The 20,415-nt window shown below is 36.5% G+C and overlaps 1 protein-coding gene across 1 annotated transcript in view; it reads right to left on the reverse strand.

Annotated features, from left to right (window-relative positions):
- The window catches only part of LOC145252802 (uncharacterized), a 203,101-nt gene that overhangs the window by 85,108 nt on the left and 97,578 nt on the right, over positions 1 to 20,415 (reverse strand). The window contains exons 14-16 of the mRNA XM_080112758.1: positions 18,395 to 18,812; positions 16,009 to 16,126; positions 4,039 to 6,385 (exon numbers count right to left, since the gene is read on the reverse strand). Of these exons, the coding sequence (XP_079968884.1) occupies positions 4,039 to 6,385; positions 16,009 to 16,126; positions 18,395 to 18,812 (2,883 nt within the window). The remainder of the gene's footprint in view (positions 1 to 4,038; positions 6,386 to 16,008; positions 16,127 to 18,394; positions 18,813 to 20,415) is intronic.

Raw genomic sequence — 20,415 nt, forward strand, 5'->3', positions numbered from 1 at the left:
TAATATTGCAACATAAATTTTTACTGGGCATAAAGAATATGATTTTTAAGGCTTTTTCAATACATTTTAAAGACATTTTCCATATTTCCAAGGATTTTTCAATGACAGAAATCAGGTCTTTTCAAGGCAAAAGTCAAAATTCGAAGACTTTTCAAACTTATGTGAATCCTGTATAATCGGGATGCTTAGCAGCTCTTATTTCATATTTCTTGTTCCATTTTGATGGTATATTTTTGGTTTGTCTTCTTTTTGAAAAAAATCATTATTATAACAAAAGATGCAACTTTGGACTTTTTCCGGCTTTAATCATGCCCAATTCTTTCTCTTTTCATTTTGAAGTTAAAAGTTCCAATTTTTTTCTGATAAGTCAGCACGGAAAAATTAAAAATTGACATAATAATAATCTGATTGTTTCTGCACTACAAAACAGTTGTAAATAAAAAAAAAAAAGAAAAGCTTATATTTTTTTTTTTTTTTTTTTTTTTGATTACATTTTCACCCCAAACAAGGCAAATTGCCACTTTGGTGTAGGGGGCTACTATCAGGGGCAACACTACTGGGATACTATGTAGGGATTTGGGCAGCAAGGTGTCGGTTCACGTTACACTTGAACTTCTGCACGTCAGTACTGTTGGGGAAGCAGGGACCTGGAATGGAATTCCAGAGTCCAGCGGTTCTGGGGAAGAAACTATTGGAGTAAAAAGATCTTTTACATCTAGGGATCTCTACAGTGTGGGGGTGGGATTTAGCAGCCTGTCGGGTTTGTCGAGGGTGCTCACGTCGTGGGGGCACAAGTGATTGCAGTTCGTCAGAGCATTCACCACTAAAATACTTGTAGAAAAGGCAGAGGGATGCAACATTTCGTCGATGGGACAGAGGCTGAAGCTTAGATGCCAGTTCAGGGCCTATCAGGTTTGCGACTCTCTTTTGAACCTTGTCAAGGAGCGAGAGACTAGTAGCAGATGCACCAGCCCAGATGTGGCAGCAATACTCCATACATGGGCGAATGGTGGCCTTATAGAGGTACAGGATACTTTCGGGTGTTAGTAGTTTTCTAGCACGGTAGAGAGAGCCCACCTTTCTTGCAGCGGCCCTGGCAATGCCTTCAATGTAATTGTTCCAACTCATGTTTCCTGTCAACGTTAGGCCAAGGAGTTTGAAAGATGGACTCTCAGATAAAGAGTCGTTGGCCATTGCTATGGGTGGTAGAGAGGGTTTCTTGTAATTATTGAATGAAACTAGTTTAGTCTTGGCAGCATTGAACGCGACCAACCACTTTTGACCCCATTCCACTACAGATTGGAGGTCTTCCTCTAGTGTTTCTGCCATTTCTTTAGATATGTGTTCATTCGTCTTCCTGTCGTGCCTGCCATAGAGTGTAGTGTCATCAGCATATATACCCATCTCAGAGGCAATGTTGTCGGGGAGGTCATTTATGAATATCAGGAACAATAGAGGTCCAAGGATAGAACCCTGGGGCACCCCCGCATTTATATCATATTGTTTAGATGTACGACCGTCGAGGACAACCTGGATTTTTCTCTTATCTAAGAAGGATTTAATTATGTTAAGTATTCTACCGGTGATACCGTATGATCTGATCAAAAGCCTTAGATATATCTAGAGCTACCGCTCTGCCCTCCCCCGCTTTGTCCAGTGAATGGTATATACGTTCAGAGATCACAGTTAGGATGTCTGCTGTGGAACGGGCTTGTCTAAATCCATATTGTTTGTCAGTCAGTAGTTTAGCATCTGTAAGATGATGGACTAGAGCATGGTTAATTATGGTCTCAAATATTTTGGCAAAAAGTGGGAGGAGGCTAATGGGGCGATAATTTGATGGGTCTGTCCTTTCGCCAGAATTCTTGAATACTGGTACAACAGAAGCAGTTTTCCAACAGCCCGGAAAGCAAGCTTCATTAAGGCATTTGTTGTAGAGTTTGGAGAGAACTGGAGCTACTTCGGCTGAGCACTTTTTTAATAGCACAGCTGGGATAAGATCGGGTCCACATGCTTTTGAGGTGTCAAGGTTTTTTATGATAGCATGCACCTGAGCAGGGGTGGTTTTCAGATCGTCTAGTGTGGCGTCTGTCCACATAGGAAAGTCAGGTAGGGGGTGGTTGGAAGGGTCCAGTGTGGAGTTTGAGGCAAACCGACTGGCAAGCATGTTAGCCTTGTCAGTTGCTGAGGAGACAACCTCGTGATTGTTGGTTAGTGGGGGAATTGTTGATTGCCCATTATTTACTACACTGTTGTAGATTTTCCAGAAGTCTCGAGTTCCTAGTTTTTGTGCTTCGATGCGCTTTTTAGTGGTTTCCGTAAATTCTCTCTTAGCTGTCGCTATTTCTTTCTTAATGTTATTTCTAGCTTCTATATACTTCAGTCTGTTTGAACTAGACTTATGTCGGTTAAACCTACGGTATGCATGCTGCTTTTGAGCAATGGCAGTTGCACAAGTCGACGTAAACCATTGGGGAGAGTGGGGCTTACTATAAAATTTCCGCATGGGAACATGCGCTTCGATTGCAGTTTTGAACCAGTCAGTGGTCTCGTTTGCACATTGTTCAGCAGGGAGAGAGAAAATATTTTTTCATGGAGCATCTCTAATTAGTTCCCTGATGGCTTCCCAGTCAGCCTTTTTATAATATCTCGTTGTTTTGAGCACTGGCTCTTCAGTTTTGGGTCTAGAGTTTAGGGCGATTTCAACCATTATCACTGCATGATCAGCGTTCCCAAGTGGGCTGTGGGCCTTCGTTATGCAGTCATCGGGAACTGTGGTCAAAAACAGATCTAGAAGTGATGCGTGTTGTTCTTCCTGGTCAGGGAAACGGGTTGGAAACGTAACAATTTGTGATAGGGAGTGAGATATAGCGAAGCTATGGGTTGTGCTGCCCGCTGCATCTGTGTGAGTAGAGAATCCAAGCCAGTTTTTGTGGTGGACATTAAAGTCACCAAATACATGTATTTGTGCGCTAGTGTCGAGGGACAGTGCCGTGTCTATGCTGTCAGATACTTTGTTTATTATGGAGCAGTCCTGAGTCGAGGGAGAGCGGTAGAGAAAATAATAGTAGCTAATATTGTGTTGCATGTTTAGTCTAAAGCACATAAAGGCTTGATCATCTGTTTCTAGGTTTGTTTCTCTAGTCAAGGGAAGGGTATTACGAATGTAAACTCCAAGTCCGTGCATATGTCTGTCAGAGTCCTTACGGCAGAGTGGGAGATATCCAGGCATGTTAAAGTGGTTAGAGGGAATGGAGGAGTGTAGGTTAGTCTCACTTAGTGCTAAGATATCCGGGGTATTTGTTAAGAGAAATGCTTCAACATCAGCTAAGTTAGTTCTAAGCCCACTGATATTTGTGAATGAGAGCCTCAAGGGAGGAGGCAAGTTGAATTTGTTTGTCCCTAATCCTGGTTTAAGCTTATTTTTAAATTGTACTGTCGTCATATTTTTTTTTAAAAGTTTCGACATATTGAAAGAAATAAATGGTAAGATTTATAATATCTTGGATTTTGGAGCATATGTTCTCTCATCCATTTGTATATGCTCTGTAGTTAAATTTAATATACATTGAGCTTCATAAATAAAAGGATTGAAATAAAAGGGTGAAATATAATTGAAAAAGCATATTTTTTTGTAACCATATATATATATATATATATATATATAATTCCAAAACCATAAGGTGTATTTAATTCACACCCATAGATCTTTATTCATTTTTTTATGAAGTACATCTTACATGTGTTTTTGCTACCAGCAATGCTTCAAGCAAACTACCTTTCATTTTAAAAGAATAAAAACTTAATTAAATATAAAAAATACCGTACAGCTGCTGCTGTTTGCTTAGAGTGCTGGAAAATTAGTTAAAATTAATTTGTGCCCGGAATTCAGAACGTGACTCAGCTTAACAATTATTTTCCACGCTGATAATTCCGATAGGATAAAACATAATCAAATGTGGATAAAAAAAAGAAGTAAAACAATAAAAGAAATTTCAAAATTAACCGCTGTAAAAAACTAATAGTGAAGAAAATTACCTTGGTAACACTGGATAAGGGCCATCCACGACCGGAAACAATGTCCATTGTCACTGTAAACATGACTCTTGATGACATCCAAGGAAAGGCAATGAAAATAACACCGGATAAAAAGGGACATTTGAAGGTCAAAATGATCAACAGGTGTAAGTAGACAGTCACTTAAGCAATGCGATTTGGTTGAGGACAGTTTTAGTAGTTGGTCAAATTTTCCGGCCAAATGGCAAAACGTGTCACAATTGCATTTTGTCTGGTATTGGTTTTCCAATTTGCAGTATGAATCCATACATCCATCCTGCTTGGAAGATCCCATATTCCTGCAAGAAATGTCCGCAAGACTTTTAGAACCCACGTGATACCAGGAAAGGGAATCATCACAGAGATTTTTGGAGGCGGAAGAACTTTCAAGGTCGATTGACTTAAAGGAGTCATTGAGCTCACTGCTTGAACACTGCGCATAGCAACTGCTCTGAAATACCTTTGAACAAATGTTTCCCATGTATCCTAACTGAAAACACAAAATAGCAAATTCTGATATTTGCTTGTGATGGTCCACTGACAGACCAAATGGATCGGAAACAAAACACTTTACAAGCAATTTTGTGTCTTGAAAAATCAACAAGCCGTTTCTGTTTCGACTGTTGTCATTTAATTCCACCGTCTTGGTGTTGGTTAAGTCACCAAAATCTTGTATGCTATACTCGGCCGCTTGCAGGAACGAGTCAGCATCGATGCTCATCTCTGGAAACTTTCTAAATGGGCGTCTTTCCAAAGTGCTATCGTTATAATTAGTCGCTGTTTCAAAGACAGATTTTTCAAACACCGAACTTCCGTCATTGCTTTGCGAGTCTTTATTTGACTTATCGGAAGAAATCATTTCGTTACAGTCTCTACTTTCATCAAAACTGTGGGTATGCGCTGAGCCTTGGTTAATGAATGTCAATTCATCAGTAACACCTTCTGTATACTGGTCATCCCAGCTGTCTGTCCGTTGTCCTAGCGGAAAATCACTGGCATCTCTCTCCATTGATGACCAGCTACAAATTTCGTCAGATATAAGCCACCGTCCCACTTTCCGGGATATCCAACGAGTAGATGACTGTGGACAACTGCTATCCATCTGAAAAAATTCCTCACCAGTAATCCACGGAAAATCTCCAACATTACAAACTGGATCCGAGTTCCGTTTATAATCTGCTTTCACCGGTTTTTTATCCATGGATCTCGCATCTTCCAAAACTGGAGGATAAAAATTAGCCTCGTCGGATTTCTGCAAATCCGATTCTAAATCATCTGGTTCTACTATTTTGCTTGCTTCCATCTTTTCCTTATATTGACTGGCAGAGGTACTCTGTTCTAAAGCAAGCTTTTCCGGAACCATTCCACTTTCTTCAAATGAATCTTTCTGGAAGGAATCGAAGCACTGGTTCTCTTTCGGAGAGATCTCAAAGTCTTCCTTGTCATCTTTTGGAATCTTCTGTTCTTTCTCTTTCTGGTTGCTCTCTTCCTTTTGCCGTTTCTTACTCTGTTTCTTGTTATCAAGCTCATCAGAATCATCGCAGGTCGACGAGTCCCCGGTCGTGGGACTTTTCCCAAAAAGAGAGACACTATCATCAACACTCTTTGATTTCCGCAGATTCTCATAGTTTTCCATTTGTGCTGCCTTTGGGGGGTTTTCATCTGTCAGATTGCCATCCTGTGTTTCCCATTTTCCATCTTTGGAACTTTCTTCCAGCACGGATTTCGTGCAGCCAAATACGGAAGACGTGGAGACCATCTCGGAATCAGTTTTGGAGCCGACGCTTTTATCCACTTCAAGCTTTTCATCTGTTTTAGTTTTCGATGCATATTCTTCAAAGATGCCAACTTCCGCAACATCCTCCTTGTTAGTATCTTTCTTCCGAAAATGCTGGACCATTCCACTGTTACCATCCCACTTGATAGAGTCGCCATACGTTCTAGAATCCACCTCTTGTTTAGTTTCAAATTCGCACTCCATGTCCAAACTCTTGTGAAGCGGATTTGGCTCAACAAAGTCGTCAGAATCTTGTGATCGGCACAGATTCTGGAATACTGTTGACTGGGCGAGATGTAGATGATACAGCCATCTGCATATGACTTTTTCGACGCGGTCAGGATGGAGGAGAATTTCGACACTGCTTAGATCTTCTTTTGCTTTGTTTGTTGCTTCCAACAAACTTGACATTTTCGGGTGGTTGTCATCGATTATCATAATATTCTCGACTGCATCTGAATAAATTTCTTCATCCATATCTTCCATGCATTCAATAACTTCAGTGACTTCTTCAACTTCACTTGGCTCTGACACTTTAGGTTCAACAATTTCCTGTAAATTGAAAAAAAAAAAAAAAAAATACAATAAAAAATGATTAGAAAATTTTTTTAAATATCTATATAAAATTACATATGTTTATATGATTATGAAATAAACAATAAATTTTTTCAATATCTGTATAAAATATATTTATGTTTATGATTGTGTATGCAATATAAGGATTCTGCGATCTTCAGAATCGTACATGTTAAAAAAATAAAACATAGTACTTTATTATGAAAAAAGATTTAATCGATTTTTTTTTTGTTTTACAACAAAATCGGCCGTTTGTTTCATTGAGAAAAAATCTCCATTGATTTTTAAAAAGATTGTAATCGATTTTATTGTATTGTAAACAAAACATTTATTGTAGTGATTTGTTTTATTTTAAACAAACAACCGAAAAGGAAAACCATCCTAATACTTGATTTTTTAAGAGAGCAGAAGCAATTTTCTTTTTTGTTATATTTTAAACTAGTAGAGCTACCTGGCATTGTCCGGGACAAAATTGTAACATTACTATTAAAACTTTTACCGAAAGGTGCCGAACAATAGTTTTATAATTTTTTTTTTTTTTTTTTTTTTTTTTTGCTGGTGAATTTTTTCAATGAAAAATATATTTGTTAGGATGAAGCAAATTCAATAAAAATTAATCGAAAAACGAAAGCAATAGTCTTAAATAATAATTGGACGATTTTTATGAAACTTTTAGAAAATTAAAATTCAAAATAAAAGACACTCATTGTAAGTTTCATGAATAAATATGTTTTGAATAATAAACAACTTATAGCAAACAAAAACTTATTTTTTAACTAGTAGGGAAAAAAACCTTTCCAATCTATTAAGGTCAATGGATTTCTAGGAGTTGCACTCCAGTTTTACCTTGCAAATTAAAAACAAATCTCTCTCGTTCCCAAACGCTGGCCGACCAAACAAGTCAGCAAGTATTTCTCACTTACCCTCTGCCACAGTAATTTCAATTCGAAATTAACTTCCGTAATTATGCATTTTGATTTATTCATGCACAAGTCAGCCAATTTATTAATTTATGAATTAGAAACAAAGACATCCCCCCCCGCCGAATATATAACACTAGCGGGGAAGGGGGGGGGGGTCACCCAACTTTGCCCGGTCATAAAATATTATTAAATATGATATTTTAATTTGTCCAGATTTCGTATATATTATTATAGAGTCGTGATTTCAAAAGTAAACAAAAAAAAAAACAGTATTTGGGAGCCATCAGCTAGAATTGAAACCGACAACAAAACTGTAGCATTCAAAGCTGGTGATGTTACCACTGTACCAACGTCACACGCATATGAACTGATTAAAAATATAATAATGTATAACCATTTTTCTCAATTTTGACCCCTTAAACACTATTTTAACTGGCTAAAGACCCATAAAATAACGGCCCATAAAAAAATCCAATCATTTGAGGCCCCTAGCACCGCTCTGCGACTTTTAGTTTCAGAGGAGATAGAGTTTGAAAATATGGAGACAGGCAAATAGCCTTTCATATATAAGATTTTATATTATTGATAAATATTTAGAGTGGAAAGAGTTTTTCTGATCAATTTCTGCAGATTACGATTCTTAGTTTTCTCAATTTTTCCAGACAACATTGAGACACAAGTCCGAATATTTATTAATTGCATTTTTTTAATAAAAAAAAAAAAAATGTCATTTTTTGTTCACCCGAAACAATGCATATTACTACCTGGACGTAAATGGCTACTATTTGGGAACATGTCTACAGGGACACTATGTGGGGTGATGAGCGAGATATCCGTTTATATTACATTTAAATTTCTGCAGGCAGCAGAGAGGAAATTCCAAAGTCTAGCAGTCCGAGGAAAGAAACTATTTGAGTAAAAGGCTTTCTAGCATCGACAGACCTCTACAGTGAAGGGGTGGGATTTTGCTGCTTGTTGGAGGTATGTATATTGAGGGGATACAAGTGCAATGAGTTCCTCAAAGCACATTCCATTAAAATATTTGTAAAACAGGCACAGGGATGCAACATTGAGGCGATGGGACAGGAGTTGGAGCTTGGTTGACAGATTGGAGACTCTTTTTTGGAACCTGTCTTTGAGGGAAAGACTAATGGTGGATGTACCAGTCCAGATGTGGCAACAATACTCCATGCATGGGTGAATGGTGGCTTTGTAGAGGTACAGGATACTCTCAGGTGTGAGTAGTTTTCTAGCACGGTAAAGGGAACCCACCTTCTTTGAAGAAGCCTTGGTAATGTCGTCAATATATCTGTTCCAGTTCATGTTGCCTGTGAATGCTAAGCAGAGGAGTTTGAAGGATGAGCTCTCAGGTAGGGTGTTATTAGTCATCGCTATTGTTGGTTGAGAATACTTCTTGTAATTGTTAAAACAAAATTATAACTGTTTTAAAACAAAAGGTTAAAGGCAATTCCTGCATGCAACATAACAACATTAGATAGTTGGAACTGTTTATCTTTATAGCTACCACTACTATCATAAGTTTTTAACAGGAAAAATACACAACATACCCATAAAATAAAAATTATTGGAGTTGATTCATTGTACTCTGCTTCTCATTTTGCTCGACAAATGTGAAACAACAAAATACAAACTATGAAATGATGATATGGGTTAGAATAGTTTTTTCTTACATAGAAAAATTCTGGATATCTGCTTTTAATAGGGTGAGGTCTGAGTATGGAAATTTTTGAGTTAATTTTGTTTCCCAGCCAATGCCAGGACACAAGTCAGCTAGTTTATTATAATATTTTTTTTTTACTTGTCAAAACACATAGAAGCATTCTGGGTATCTGCTTTTAACATTATTGAGTAAAAGAGTTATTGTTTGTATCAAAGGGTTCAAGGTTGGCCATGGAATGTCTTCAGTTAATCTACTTTTTCTGAGCAAGCCAAGACATGAGACAGTTTGAATATATTTCTATCAAATTAGATTCATAGAGATATACTAGCAGGCCGTCCGGCGTTGCCTGGTCGTAAAATACCCATAGATATTATATTTTCATTTAAACAGAAACTGAAACGTGTACCTGCGAGTATTATGTTTTATCTAAACAGTTCACCGAGATCGAAACCAACACACAAAGACAGTAAGTACGATAACCATTAGGCCAGCTTGACATAATCTTTTAAAAATGTTCTCAACTTACTTATTTTTAACATAGGTAATCTGTAATGTGAACCATTCACACATGTGCATTCACGTAACAGTTGACAAACATATAAAAATCCAATGACCCATGTCTGAATATCCTATATACCAAATTTCAAGTCTGTAGATCAAAAATTTGTTGAGTATATAGGTTTAGAAGTATCCTCAAACACACATTCTTACTTATATATATATATATATTAGTGGCCTGGCAAGACCAAAGCAGTAAAACTGAAGCTGCCTGCCACAACACTATATATATAAATGTAGACAAATTTGGGCATATTTTATTGGTTTACAAAAAATAGGTTCTTTTTTACCAATTGTCAAAATAAATGGTATTATAATCTTCAAAAAGCCTGCAAATTTTCATGTAGTTTTGTCCCATAGAACCAAAGACATGAGCATTTCAATATTCAATTTGGCTACCAGTATAGATATATCCATATATTTTTTGGCACTTTTATAAGTTTGAAATCTCGGCAACTGTTGATCAGAATTTAACAAATGAAGGCTCGTTGGAAAGCTAAGGACTTGAATTGTGTAGTGAGCTATGTGGCATTTGCCCTTAACATCCCACATCGTTTCAAAAAGTGGGGGATCACTTACCAATATTAATGTAACTTTCATCAATCTCATAACATCACGATACAGCCATATTCCCATCATAAGTAATGTTTTTTTTATTACATTTTCACCCCAAACAAGGCACATTGCCACTTTGGTGTAGGGGGCTACTATCAGGGGCAGCAACTACTGGGGCACTATGTAGGGATTTGAGCAGCAAGATGTCAGTTCACATTGCACTTGACCTTCTGCATGTCAGTACAGTTAGGGAAGCAGGAACCTGGAATGGAATTCCAGAGTCTAGCGGTTCTGGGGAAGAAACTACTGGAGTAGAAAAATATTTTACATCTAGGGATCTCTACTGTGTGGGGGTGGGATTTAGCTGCCTGTCGGGTTTGCCGAGGGTGTCTACATCGTGGGGGCACAAGTGTCTGCAGTTCGTCAGAGCATTCACCATTAAAATACTTGTAGAACAAGCAGAGGGATGCAACGTTTCGTCGATGGGACAGAGGCTGAAGCTTAGATGCCAGTTGAGGGCCTATCAGATTGGCGACTCTTTTTTGAACCTTGTCTAGGAGCAAGAGACTAGTAGCAGATGCACCAGCCCAAATGTGACAACAATACTCCATACATGGGCGAATGGTGGCCTTATAGAGGTACAGGATACTTTCAGGTGTCAATAGTTTTCCAGCACAGTAGAGAGAGCCTACCTTCTTCGCAGCGGCCCTGACAATGTTTTCAATATAATTGTTCCAGCTCATGTTTCCTGTGAACGTTAGGCCAAGCAGTTTGAAAGATGTACTCTCAGACAGGGAGTCACTGGCCATTGCTATTGGTCGCAGAGAAGGTTTCTTGTAATTATTGAAGGAAACCAGTTTAGTCTTGGCAGCATTGAATGTGACCATCCATTTATGTCCCCATTCCACTACAGATTGGAGGTCATCTTCTAGTGTTTTTGCCATTTCTTTAGATACGTGCTCATTTGTTTTCCTGTCATGCCTGTTATAGAGTGTAGTGTCATCAGCATATATAACCATCTCAGAGGCAGTTTTGTTGGGGAGGTCATTAATAAATATCAGGAACAATAGAGGTCCAAGAATAGACCCTTGAGGCACTCCTGCATTTATATCACACTGTTTAGATGTTCGACTGTCGAGGACAACCTGGATTTTTCTCTTGTCTAAGAAGGATTCAATTATGCTAAGTATTCTACCAGTGATACCGTATGATTTAATTTTCCTGAGGAGGCCCTTGTGCCATACCCTGTCAAAAGCCTTAGATATATCTAGAGCTAGATATATCTAAGGCTTTTGACAGGGTATCTTTTATGTGATAGTATAAGTAACTTTGATTAATCCTGCTTAGCATATACACCATCGCTTTAACCCATGCATAGGCACTATACATCTTACATACGGATAAAATAGAACCACAACCTAACTACCCCTATACCCCCCCCTGAATTTAAATACATAAACTACATTATTTAAAACTATGATAGAAACCCTATACTCCTTTTTACATTACACTTTATATAGTACGCTCCTCCTTTATCTTAGAATTCAATATCGTTCCCTTAACAACCTCAAAATTTTTATTTATTTATTTCGTTCCTGATAATTGCCTCGCTAGACATCATATCCCCATTATGTTACCTAGCATCTTCTCTACTCTTCTGATGAGAAGCATTAGACTTCGAAATACCTTGGTATAAAGAGTCCCCTTTATCCCTCAACTAAATGTATGCATATCCTTATTAAATAAACGATCCATTCTATATTTTTAAATAAACGATCCATTCTATATTTTTAAATATATAGTCTTTGTGAATTCATTTTCCACTCCTAGTGTCTCCTATATAAGCTCCATTGAAATTTGTGGAGCTTTATATTATCCCAATAAGTCTCCTCTTATGGAATTGAATTTACTCTCTTCTTCTATCTAACATCATTATATATATATATATAAATTTAGTGGTTTTATTTTAAATTCTGAAAAAAAAAACAGATAGAATTTATTGCATGACAAAGGAGAAGGGGTTATATTAATTTCCTTAATCCATGAATTTTCAACAATGGCTCATATCATCAGAGGAAATGAAATGCAGTTAGCAAAGTGTACAGCTGCGAGTGGATGCTATTTTGCTTTTCAGCACAATTATTGAAAATAGTTTTTGAGTGGTTGTGGATAATTATATGGAGAAAATTGTACGAATGGGTAGTCCATTATTGGAAGGAGTCCAATGTCATTTGGGGTTACAAATCCAGGTGGGCAGAAAATAGACCCATGGGAGAAAGTGATATTCCCATATAGCGAAAACGTACTGCTCCTTTTTGATATTTTGCAAAGTATATCAGCCGGTCTTGTTCGTTGTTGCGTTGATTGTGTGTTATTTGCTTTGGTCCAAATGCTTTCTCGGTGTTGACAAAGTATATCCGAAATTGGGTGGATATACCATTTCATTGTAATTATCCCCATGAGTGATAGAATTTGAGCATTGAGTTAAGTGTGCAATGGACCTCGGAATCAATAGTATAGTTATCAAAATACTAAAGATAGCAAAATAATCCAAGTGATGACATTCGGAAGAGCACTCTGGAATGGCTTGCTTGAGGTATGAGTCTAATAGAAAGATAGTTATCTTGTTTATATTGGATGAAGGAGGCTTTTTAGATGAGGGAAAGATGAAGTGGGGTGAAGTAGGGACGATAAAAAGAGAGGGGGAGGGTTAAGGTTGGGCGAACATACAGGTTCTTAGGGTGACCACAAAAAAACAAAAGCTAAATGGAGGCCATCTAGAACATATGCTGTAGAACGGAAAAAAAAGGCCAAAGACCCTTGTGTTTTGATGTGATGTTTTGAATATAATAAACTAGTTATGACCAAAGTTTTATTTCACTCGGACAAAACACTAAGAAACGGGGCCTAATTAGGCTCGTTTTTTGGGGGTCACCCTGTATATATATATATATATATATATATATATATATATATATGCACATACACACACACACCTATATATAGTCTTTGAAGTTTTTAACATTTGAAACCACACAAAAAATTATTTTTTACCATTCATAAAAAAAACATCTAGTCAGTAAGTCATTTAATCGCCTGCAATCACTGCATCAACTCTCAAATTTACTATAATACCAATTTTTATATTTTTTAAGGGATCATCAGTTGTTTACCATGAAACACTGTTTCGGGGATTTAAAAACAAAACAGTGTATTACATCATGGCTCCCCAGCAGTGTTGATCAAACACCACCACCCTTAATCTTAGGAAGAAGACAAGTTACAAAAACTTTTTTTTCCCAATTTCCTATTCTTAATTGTAATTACTAACCTTTTCATAGTATAAAAATGAATTTCTTACCTGTGCGATTCATCAATTTCCACATTTAAAATGGATACATTTTTTAATTTTTTAATTTATCAGTCTTGTATTTATAAGATTTGGATTAATCCATTTAACTACTTATCACCCCCACTATAGTTAGTAGTTTGTATATTTACATTCTTATTTATTTAAAATTAGATATATAAAGGTTAAAAATATTTTATTTTTTACATATATACATTTTTTTTTTTTTTTTTTTTTTTTTTTTTTTTAAACTATATAAATTTATTATATGTAATTATAAATACATTTATACATTGCTAATATAGTTTTGGATTTCCTTTATCAATATAATCTGGTTTATCTTAAACGATTCAAAAGCATCAGGATAACGAACAAATGCTTTATTTAACTGTTTAAATATTTTATTTTTATCTCCACCTTGTTTTATCATCCTTATTACTAAGCTAGAAACTGGTGGTATAAAATCTGTTAATTTTAGAGTAACGCGAGCTATTCTCAAAAACTCTGACATAATGGTTCCATAAAACACAAAAACGGGGCAGGTGCTATCCTTATGGGGCATACGTACTATTTTAAAGGGGAAAGCGTTTCTTTTATCAAATATTTTATAAAGAAAAATTCCATCCTCAATTTTTATATCTAAATCCAGAAATGTAGCCTGTTGTCCTCTATGTTCACAATTTAATTTTAGTTCGTTTGGATATATGAGATGTTTATTTTTTTCGAATTCATCATTATCGTTTATGCATATAAGGTCATCTATAAATATATATATATATGACCTTGTATGTGTATGCTGAACTACCAAACTACTTTATCAATTTTTGGTCTTTTATCTATAAATATAAAAGTGAAAATGTATGTATGTGTGTTCGCTTTTTCTGTATGTCTACAAAAGGCTTTTTTCAGAGAAGCGGTCGGTCACCTAACAACTGTTTAAAACTTTTTATATCACATGTAAATCGTAATATCTCAGAGTTAACAACGGAGCTCGCCTGTCTATTTAATTTGCTCGACTTCGGGAAGATAAATATTCAACAGTTTTCGCTCGCCGCATGTGGGTTAGGCCTTTTCCTATAATAAAAGCGACACTAATTCTTGCGTTATTTTTCCGGGCTCGATCGCCGGAAATGTCCGAAAGCAATCAGCTTTGATCAATGTGGAAATATTATTTCCTTATATCAGAAGACAATTGCTATTCAATTTCAACAAGTGGAGCTGTTTCCCCCTACCCCCCAACGTCTTGGGGGGAAAAAAAAAAGCATTCCCGCACTAAATGAAATGCTACTCCGCAGTCAAAAGTTGACCTCATTAAGTCATTAAAACGTGCACTTGCCAATTTAAGTAATTAAATAAATTCAAACGTGTTTCTGTCAGTATGTCGCGGTGGCGCAATGGTTAAGGTCGCACGTTTTTTTTTTCACACTTTAATTTACAACTTTGCCTCAAGGGTTCGGGTTCGATCCTCATACTTACCTATCAAAACATTTTTTTTTATTTTAACCCCCCCCCTGGAGTTTTGATTTACCCAAAACCACACACACCTCCAAACACCCGGGCAATTCCGGGTACCCCTCACTAGTATTTATAGAAAAGGCAAAATGTGTGTGACCATTTCATGTATGTCTCGCAAAGGCTTTTTTCGCACACGGTCGGGGGGGGGGGTTACGATCGCTTAGAACTATTTATATACGCCCTAGATAATAATATCTAGGATTTGGGAATGCGGGTCACCTCTAGATTTATTTACGTTGACTTTTATTAGATTCGCGCTATTTCGCTTTGTCGCCTGTTTGTCCTGCTTTTTAGTATAAATAAAGTGAAACTAAATTCAAACGGTGTCTTCTCGGCATCGCATCGGGAAATGTCCGGAAGCAATCAGCTTTGATCAATGTGGGGCCAAACTCCATATATCAGACAATTGCTATTCAATCTGGACAATAGGGAGCTGGTTTCCCCCTCCCCAACATCTTGGGGAATTGAGTAAACAAACCCTAACGCTGCCCCGCAGCAAAAGTCAACTGCATGACTTCTATTTGACCTCATTAATGAGGTCAAATAGAAGCAACAGAGTTAACTTTTATTATGTGTCAATTCTGTTTTCAATGCATAAATAAATAAATTCAGATGTGTTTCCATTGTATGTCGCGGTGGCCCAGTCATTAACGTCGCACGTTTTTTGGTTTTACTTTAATTTCCAACTTTGCTTCAAGGGTTCGGGTTCGATCCTCATACTTACCCTACCAAAACTTTTTTTTTATTATTTTACCCCCCCCCCTCCCTCCGGAATTTTGATTTACCCAAAACTACACGCACCTCCAAACACCCGAGCAACGCCGGGTAACCCCCCACCCCGCTAGTTTATATATATATATATATATAGATAACTTAGTTCAAGGGAAATAAACCCCGAATATACTTAACCGGAAAGAGCCTACATTTATTTCCCATCAGGTTGATGGTGGGGCAGAGATTACCAGTCCTCCAGCCTCCATTTTGTTAAAAAAAAAAAAAGTCATATTTTAAAACTTACCTTCCCATCACTGACGTCTGGAAGCTGCCCCTTTAGTCGATTGACAAGCTGATCACCACGGGACAAAATGTTTGATTTTGAGAAACTTTTAATAAAAGATTTTGTTTTACTTGACAAGCTGAAAAATAGCAGAAAGAGAAAAAAAAAAACGATATAAAAACAGAAGTGTTAGTATCTGCCAAGATTAAATAAAATTTGTCCCAGGAATAACACTAAACTGTCTTTGCGCATACAAAAAAAAAAATGAACGTTTTATTTTATTTATTTTTTAGCCTGGGTGCCTGGTGTTGCCTGGGTGTTTGGAGGTGTGTGTTGAGCAGGAGGAAAAAAAAAGTGGTAGTCGGCAGGCAAGCAGGTTTGAACCCGCACCACAAAGGAGGAAAAGAACATGAAAAAAAAAAAATGTGACATCTTTGCTGTTGCATACATTGTCAAACCGGAAGTGGTGAAGGTTTAAATTAAGGCTAGTCAATCAAAAAGAGGGATGAAAAAAGCGACGCCTCCTTGTAGAAAACTGCCCAGTTGAAGGTGAAGGAATTAATGTTTTTAGTCAATTTTTCGATATTTTTCGTTTGAAGGTTCGAGCTTCAAAACGATACTGATCTCGTGAAAATCCGTCACCTCCGTCAAAAGTTTTAGACAGACATACAAACATACAGACATAGATAGATTTAAACAGACCGGTAAGATTTATATTATAGATTATTTTCCTTTTTTCCGGTTATTTATAATAATAAAAAAAAGATTTGTTCCACATTATCTTGTAATTACATTACATCTTTCCATCCCCGTTTCTGTGCGCTGCATAAACAAATATGGCCGACACTTTACATTGCGGCATGAAAAACGTGGAAAAGTATGTAATATTTTGAAAACTAGTTGCTGGCTTCAATTTTAAATGCAATATTTGTTTTCATTAAATTAGTGTTGGGAAGATTAATTGGTATCAGAAAAAAAATCGGAACATTTGGGGTATTGGAATTGGTATCAAAATTTGAAAAATTGTGCCTATTTTAAAAAGTAATTGTTTTTTTGTTTTTTGGGTTTTTTTTTTTTAAAACTTAATTTTGCATTGTTAGTACTAATGATAAAATGTTAAGCATTTATTGATTTTAAACTCCCAATAGAACTAATATCTATAGATCGATCTCCATAAGTGTATTTTTATGTTTGCGAAAATCCATATTACATGGTTTTTACAGTAGTCCAAAAATAAAAAAAATAAAAAACAATTCTATACCTAAATATTTAAAGTTTTTAAAAGAATCAGAAATTTAGGACAGAATTGGTAATTATATTGAAATCAAAAAAAAAAAAAAAAAAAAAAATTGGAAGTGTCTCATGACTAATGAAAACACTTAAGGCCTCACAACACTTCAAATTTCAGAGTTTCATAAATGTTGTCTGCTATGAGACCTTCTGTATATAGAAACAACCTATCGAAAATTGTCAAGATTTTTATTTCACTTATCTTTGAGATTGAATTAAGTTGCTGTAAGCGAATTGTCTACTTCTGTTCCTTGAACTTCTCCAGCAATCGATGCAATAGAACTGTTCTTGGACACTTGCAGATACTGTTTTCAAAGAACCACATCCATCAGAAAGAGATTCGAAATGGAAATCTAAAAACTAAGGAACTTCTGGTGCCATAAATAAATAAAAAGGAAGGACAAGGTAGATAATATAACATTTTTACCTCATCTTCTGTAGTTTTGTATCTTTTTCTCAATATCACATCTTCATAGACATTACTTTATGTTCAGAAGCTGTTTATTGGCTCAAGTTACCTCAATCGTAGCGTTTTTCTTAAAGAGGAAATAAAGGGAAATAACTCTCAAAGAATAAGTTGTCTCCCTTGGAAGACAGGAGCGACATTAAAAACACATTGTTCTCATAAAGTTATTTTTATATTGTTAATAAATAGTTTCATGCTCATACGAGGTGTTCTTACTAATTCGTATAACCAGCAAAAAAACAATATTATACTGGAGAACACAACAGTTACCATCTAGAATTTTCCTTTACACATTAAAAACTGAGCATTTGACTAACTTGTCCTTTTGGGCAGACGAGACGAGTAAATAGCAACAATAAAAACTTCAAATATTTATAAAGGTTACAAAATGTATAGGAATTTGATACAAATTTCTTTAAAAAAAAAAATAAAAATAAATAAATACCAGAGTGAAAAAGACTAAATGTTTTTACCGAAAGAAATAGTTCATTGGTCGTAAGAACAACTTTTTTCTCAGTCTATATACTACACCACCTCTCATTTATGAAAACACTTAAGATCCTCACAACACTTCAAATTTCAGAAACACATAAATGTCGGTCTTATAGAGACAACATATTGAAAATTATTTTGTCAAGATTTTTACTTTACCTGTCTTTGATTGAGATCAAATTGAGTTTCGCTGCTGTAAGCGAATTATCTGCTTCCATTCCTTGACCTTCTCCAGCAATCGACGCCATAGAACTGTCTTGGACACTTGCGGATACTGTTTTCAAAGAACCATATCCATCAGAAAGAGGTTCTAAATGGAAATCTAAAGATACTACCGAACCTCTCGTACCATGTTCGGCTGACTCAGCGCTGTCATTGTGAGAAAGTTTTGATCTTCTCTGCTTCGCAGGTGAACCATTATATTTGCTTGAGCTGGAGTCAGTGTCTTGGCTCAAAGTTTGATCAAGACTACCATACCTTTGTTGATCAGACTCACAGTTTGAACTCTCAAGATTATAGCTCTCCTCAGACGCAGGTGAAGTATCTGTACTTTGTGGCGCCGTGGACTTTAAATCTCCTGTAAAAAATAAATAAATAAATAAATAAAAAGGAATGAGCATGGCGGACGAGACACTAAAAAAAATCAGACAACCTTTGTATATGTTGTATCAAGCATGTGTAATGGTTATCATACTTGACTCAACGTCTTTAAGTTTGGGTTTTAATCTCAGCTTAAGTTTTTGTTTACTTACAAGAAACATAATATTTACATGCACATACCTCAGTTTCTGTATAAATTAAAATGTAATACTTATGCATATTTTATGAATGGGCAAGGTCAGTCGGCCTGCTAGTAATCTATAATCTTGTATATTTATCCATCTCTCCTGGAAACTAACCAAGTTTAATAATATTAAACTGGTAGTACCCCTGCCTGTAAAATACCACTCTCTCTCATCATGGTAGGGGGTTTATTCCATCTGGAACTTTGGTTCTTGGCAGGGGCACTGATGGCATCAAGCAGCATTTGGGCTGCAACGCTGCTGACAGAGCTCTGATGAAAATTCAGAAGTTAACAACAGGATTCATCATTCTCTGGCCATCTAAGACATTTATGCTGATGACATTACCATCTATGGTAGCACATCTAAGACCGTAAACAACCAAGTTCTCTCTCTTCTGATCTTGAGCACATGGTCCAATGGAGAAAGGAGTGGCTGGCTACTTTTAATGCATCTAAAACCAAGCTTCTATCTTTACATCATCAACGTTCTCATCTTGAGGAGGCCTCAAGTTTTGACAAACTTCTGGGCTTGAACTTTACTCCTGATCTTAAATGGAACACGTACATCAAATCTGTTGCCAAGGCCGCTGGAAAAATAGTGGGATCCTTCTATCGATCCAGTAGATATCTCACTGCTGATGCAATTCTCTATCTATATAAGAGCCAGATATGTCCAAGGATGAAGTACTGTTGCCACATCTGGGCAAGACCTGCTAGAAAGGACTTGTCCTGCCTTGATAGAGTTCAAAATTGACTTTGTAGCCTCATAGATGTCCTTTTCTCTTCCTTGCAACCTCTATCTCACAGAAGAGATGTTGCAAGTTTGCCTCTGCTTAATCATTATTATTTCTCTGATGTATTGTTATTTTCATGGAAAGTTTTTGACTGAGCTTCAATCTATGGTCCCCCCTCACCAAACTTTCACAAGAAACACTCGTCTAGCTGAAAACACTATCAAAAATTCCTGCCACTCTTTACCTGTGCCTAAACCTAAATGTAGATTCCATGAACAAAGCTTCTTTCTTAGAACTGCACACCTGTGAAATTGTCTTCCGTTTTCCTGCTTTCCAGCTGACTACAATATGGTTGTCTTCAAGTCCAACGTAAACAAGTTCTTGAGCCGTTCCACTTAAGTTAACAAATTTACCAAATTTCCATTACAAACAATTACTATATTGTTCAATTGACTACTGTACACTCTTAACTCTTATCCTCAAGTGGTCTCTGGGCCTTGATAAGTGCTTATGCCTATGTAAAAAAAACAAAAAAACTATGTCTCTACTTATGGCAAGCAAAGACATGTCAGGCATGGAGCCACAAATCAACGGAGTGAAAGTCGTAATGTTTTTTGTGTGTTCTGAGCCAAACCGTCCTCGACTTCGCATGCAATTGATGA

Source organism: Euprymna scolopes, chromosome 29 (genome assembly GCF_053919585.1).
Source record: "Euprymna scolopes isolate OS-2025 chromosome 29, ASM5391958v1, whole genome shotgun sequence".
Classification (NCBI taxonomy): Eukaryota; Metazoa; Mollusca; class Cephalopoda; order Sepiida; family Sepiolidae; genus Euprymna; species Euprymna scolopes.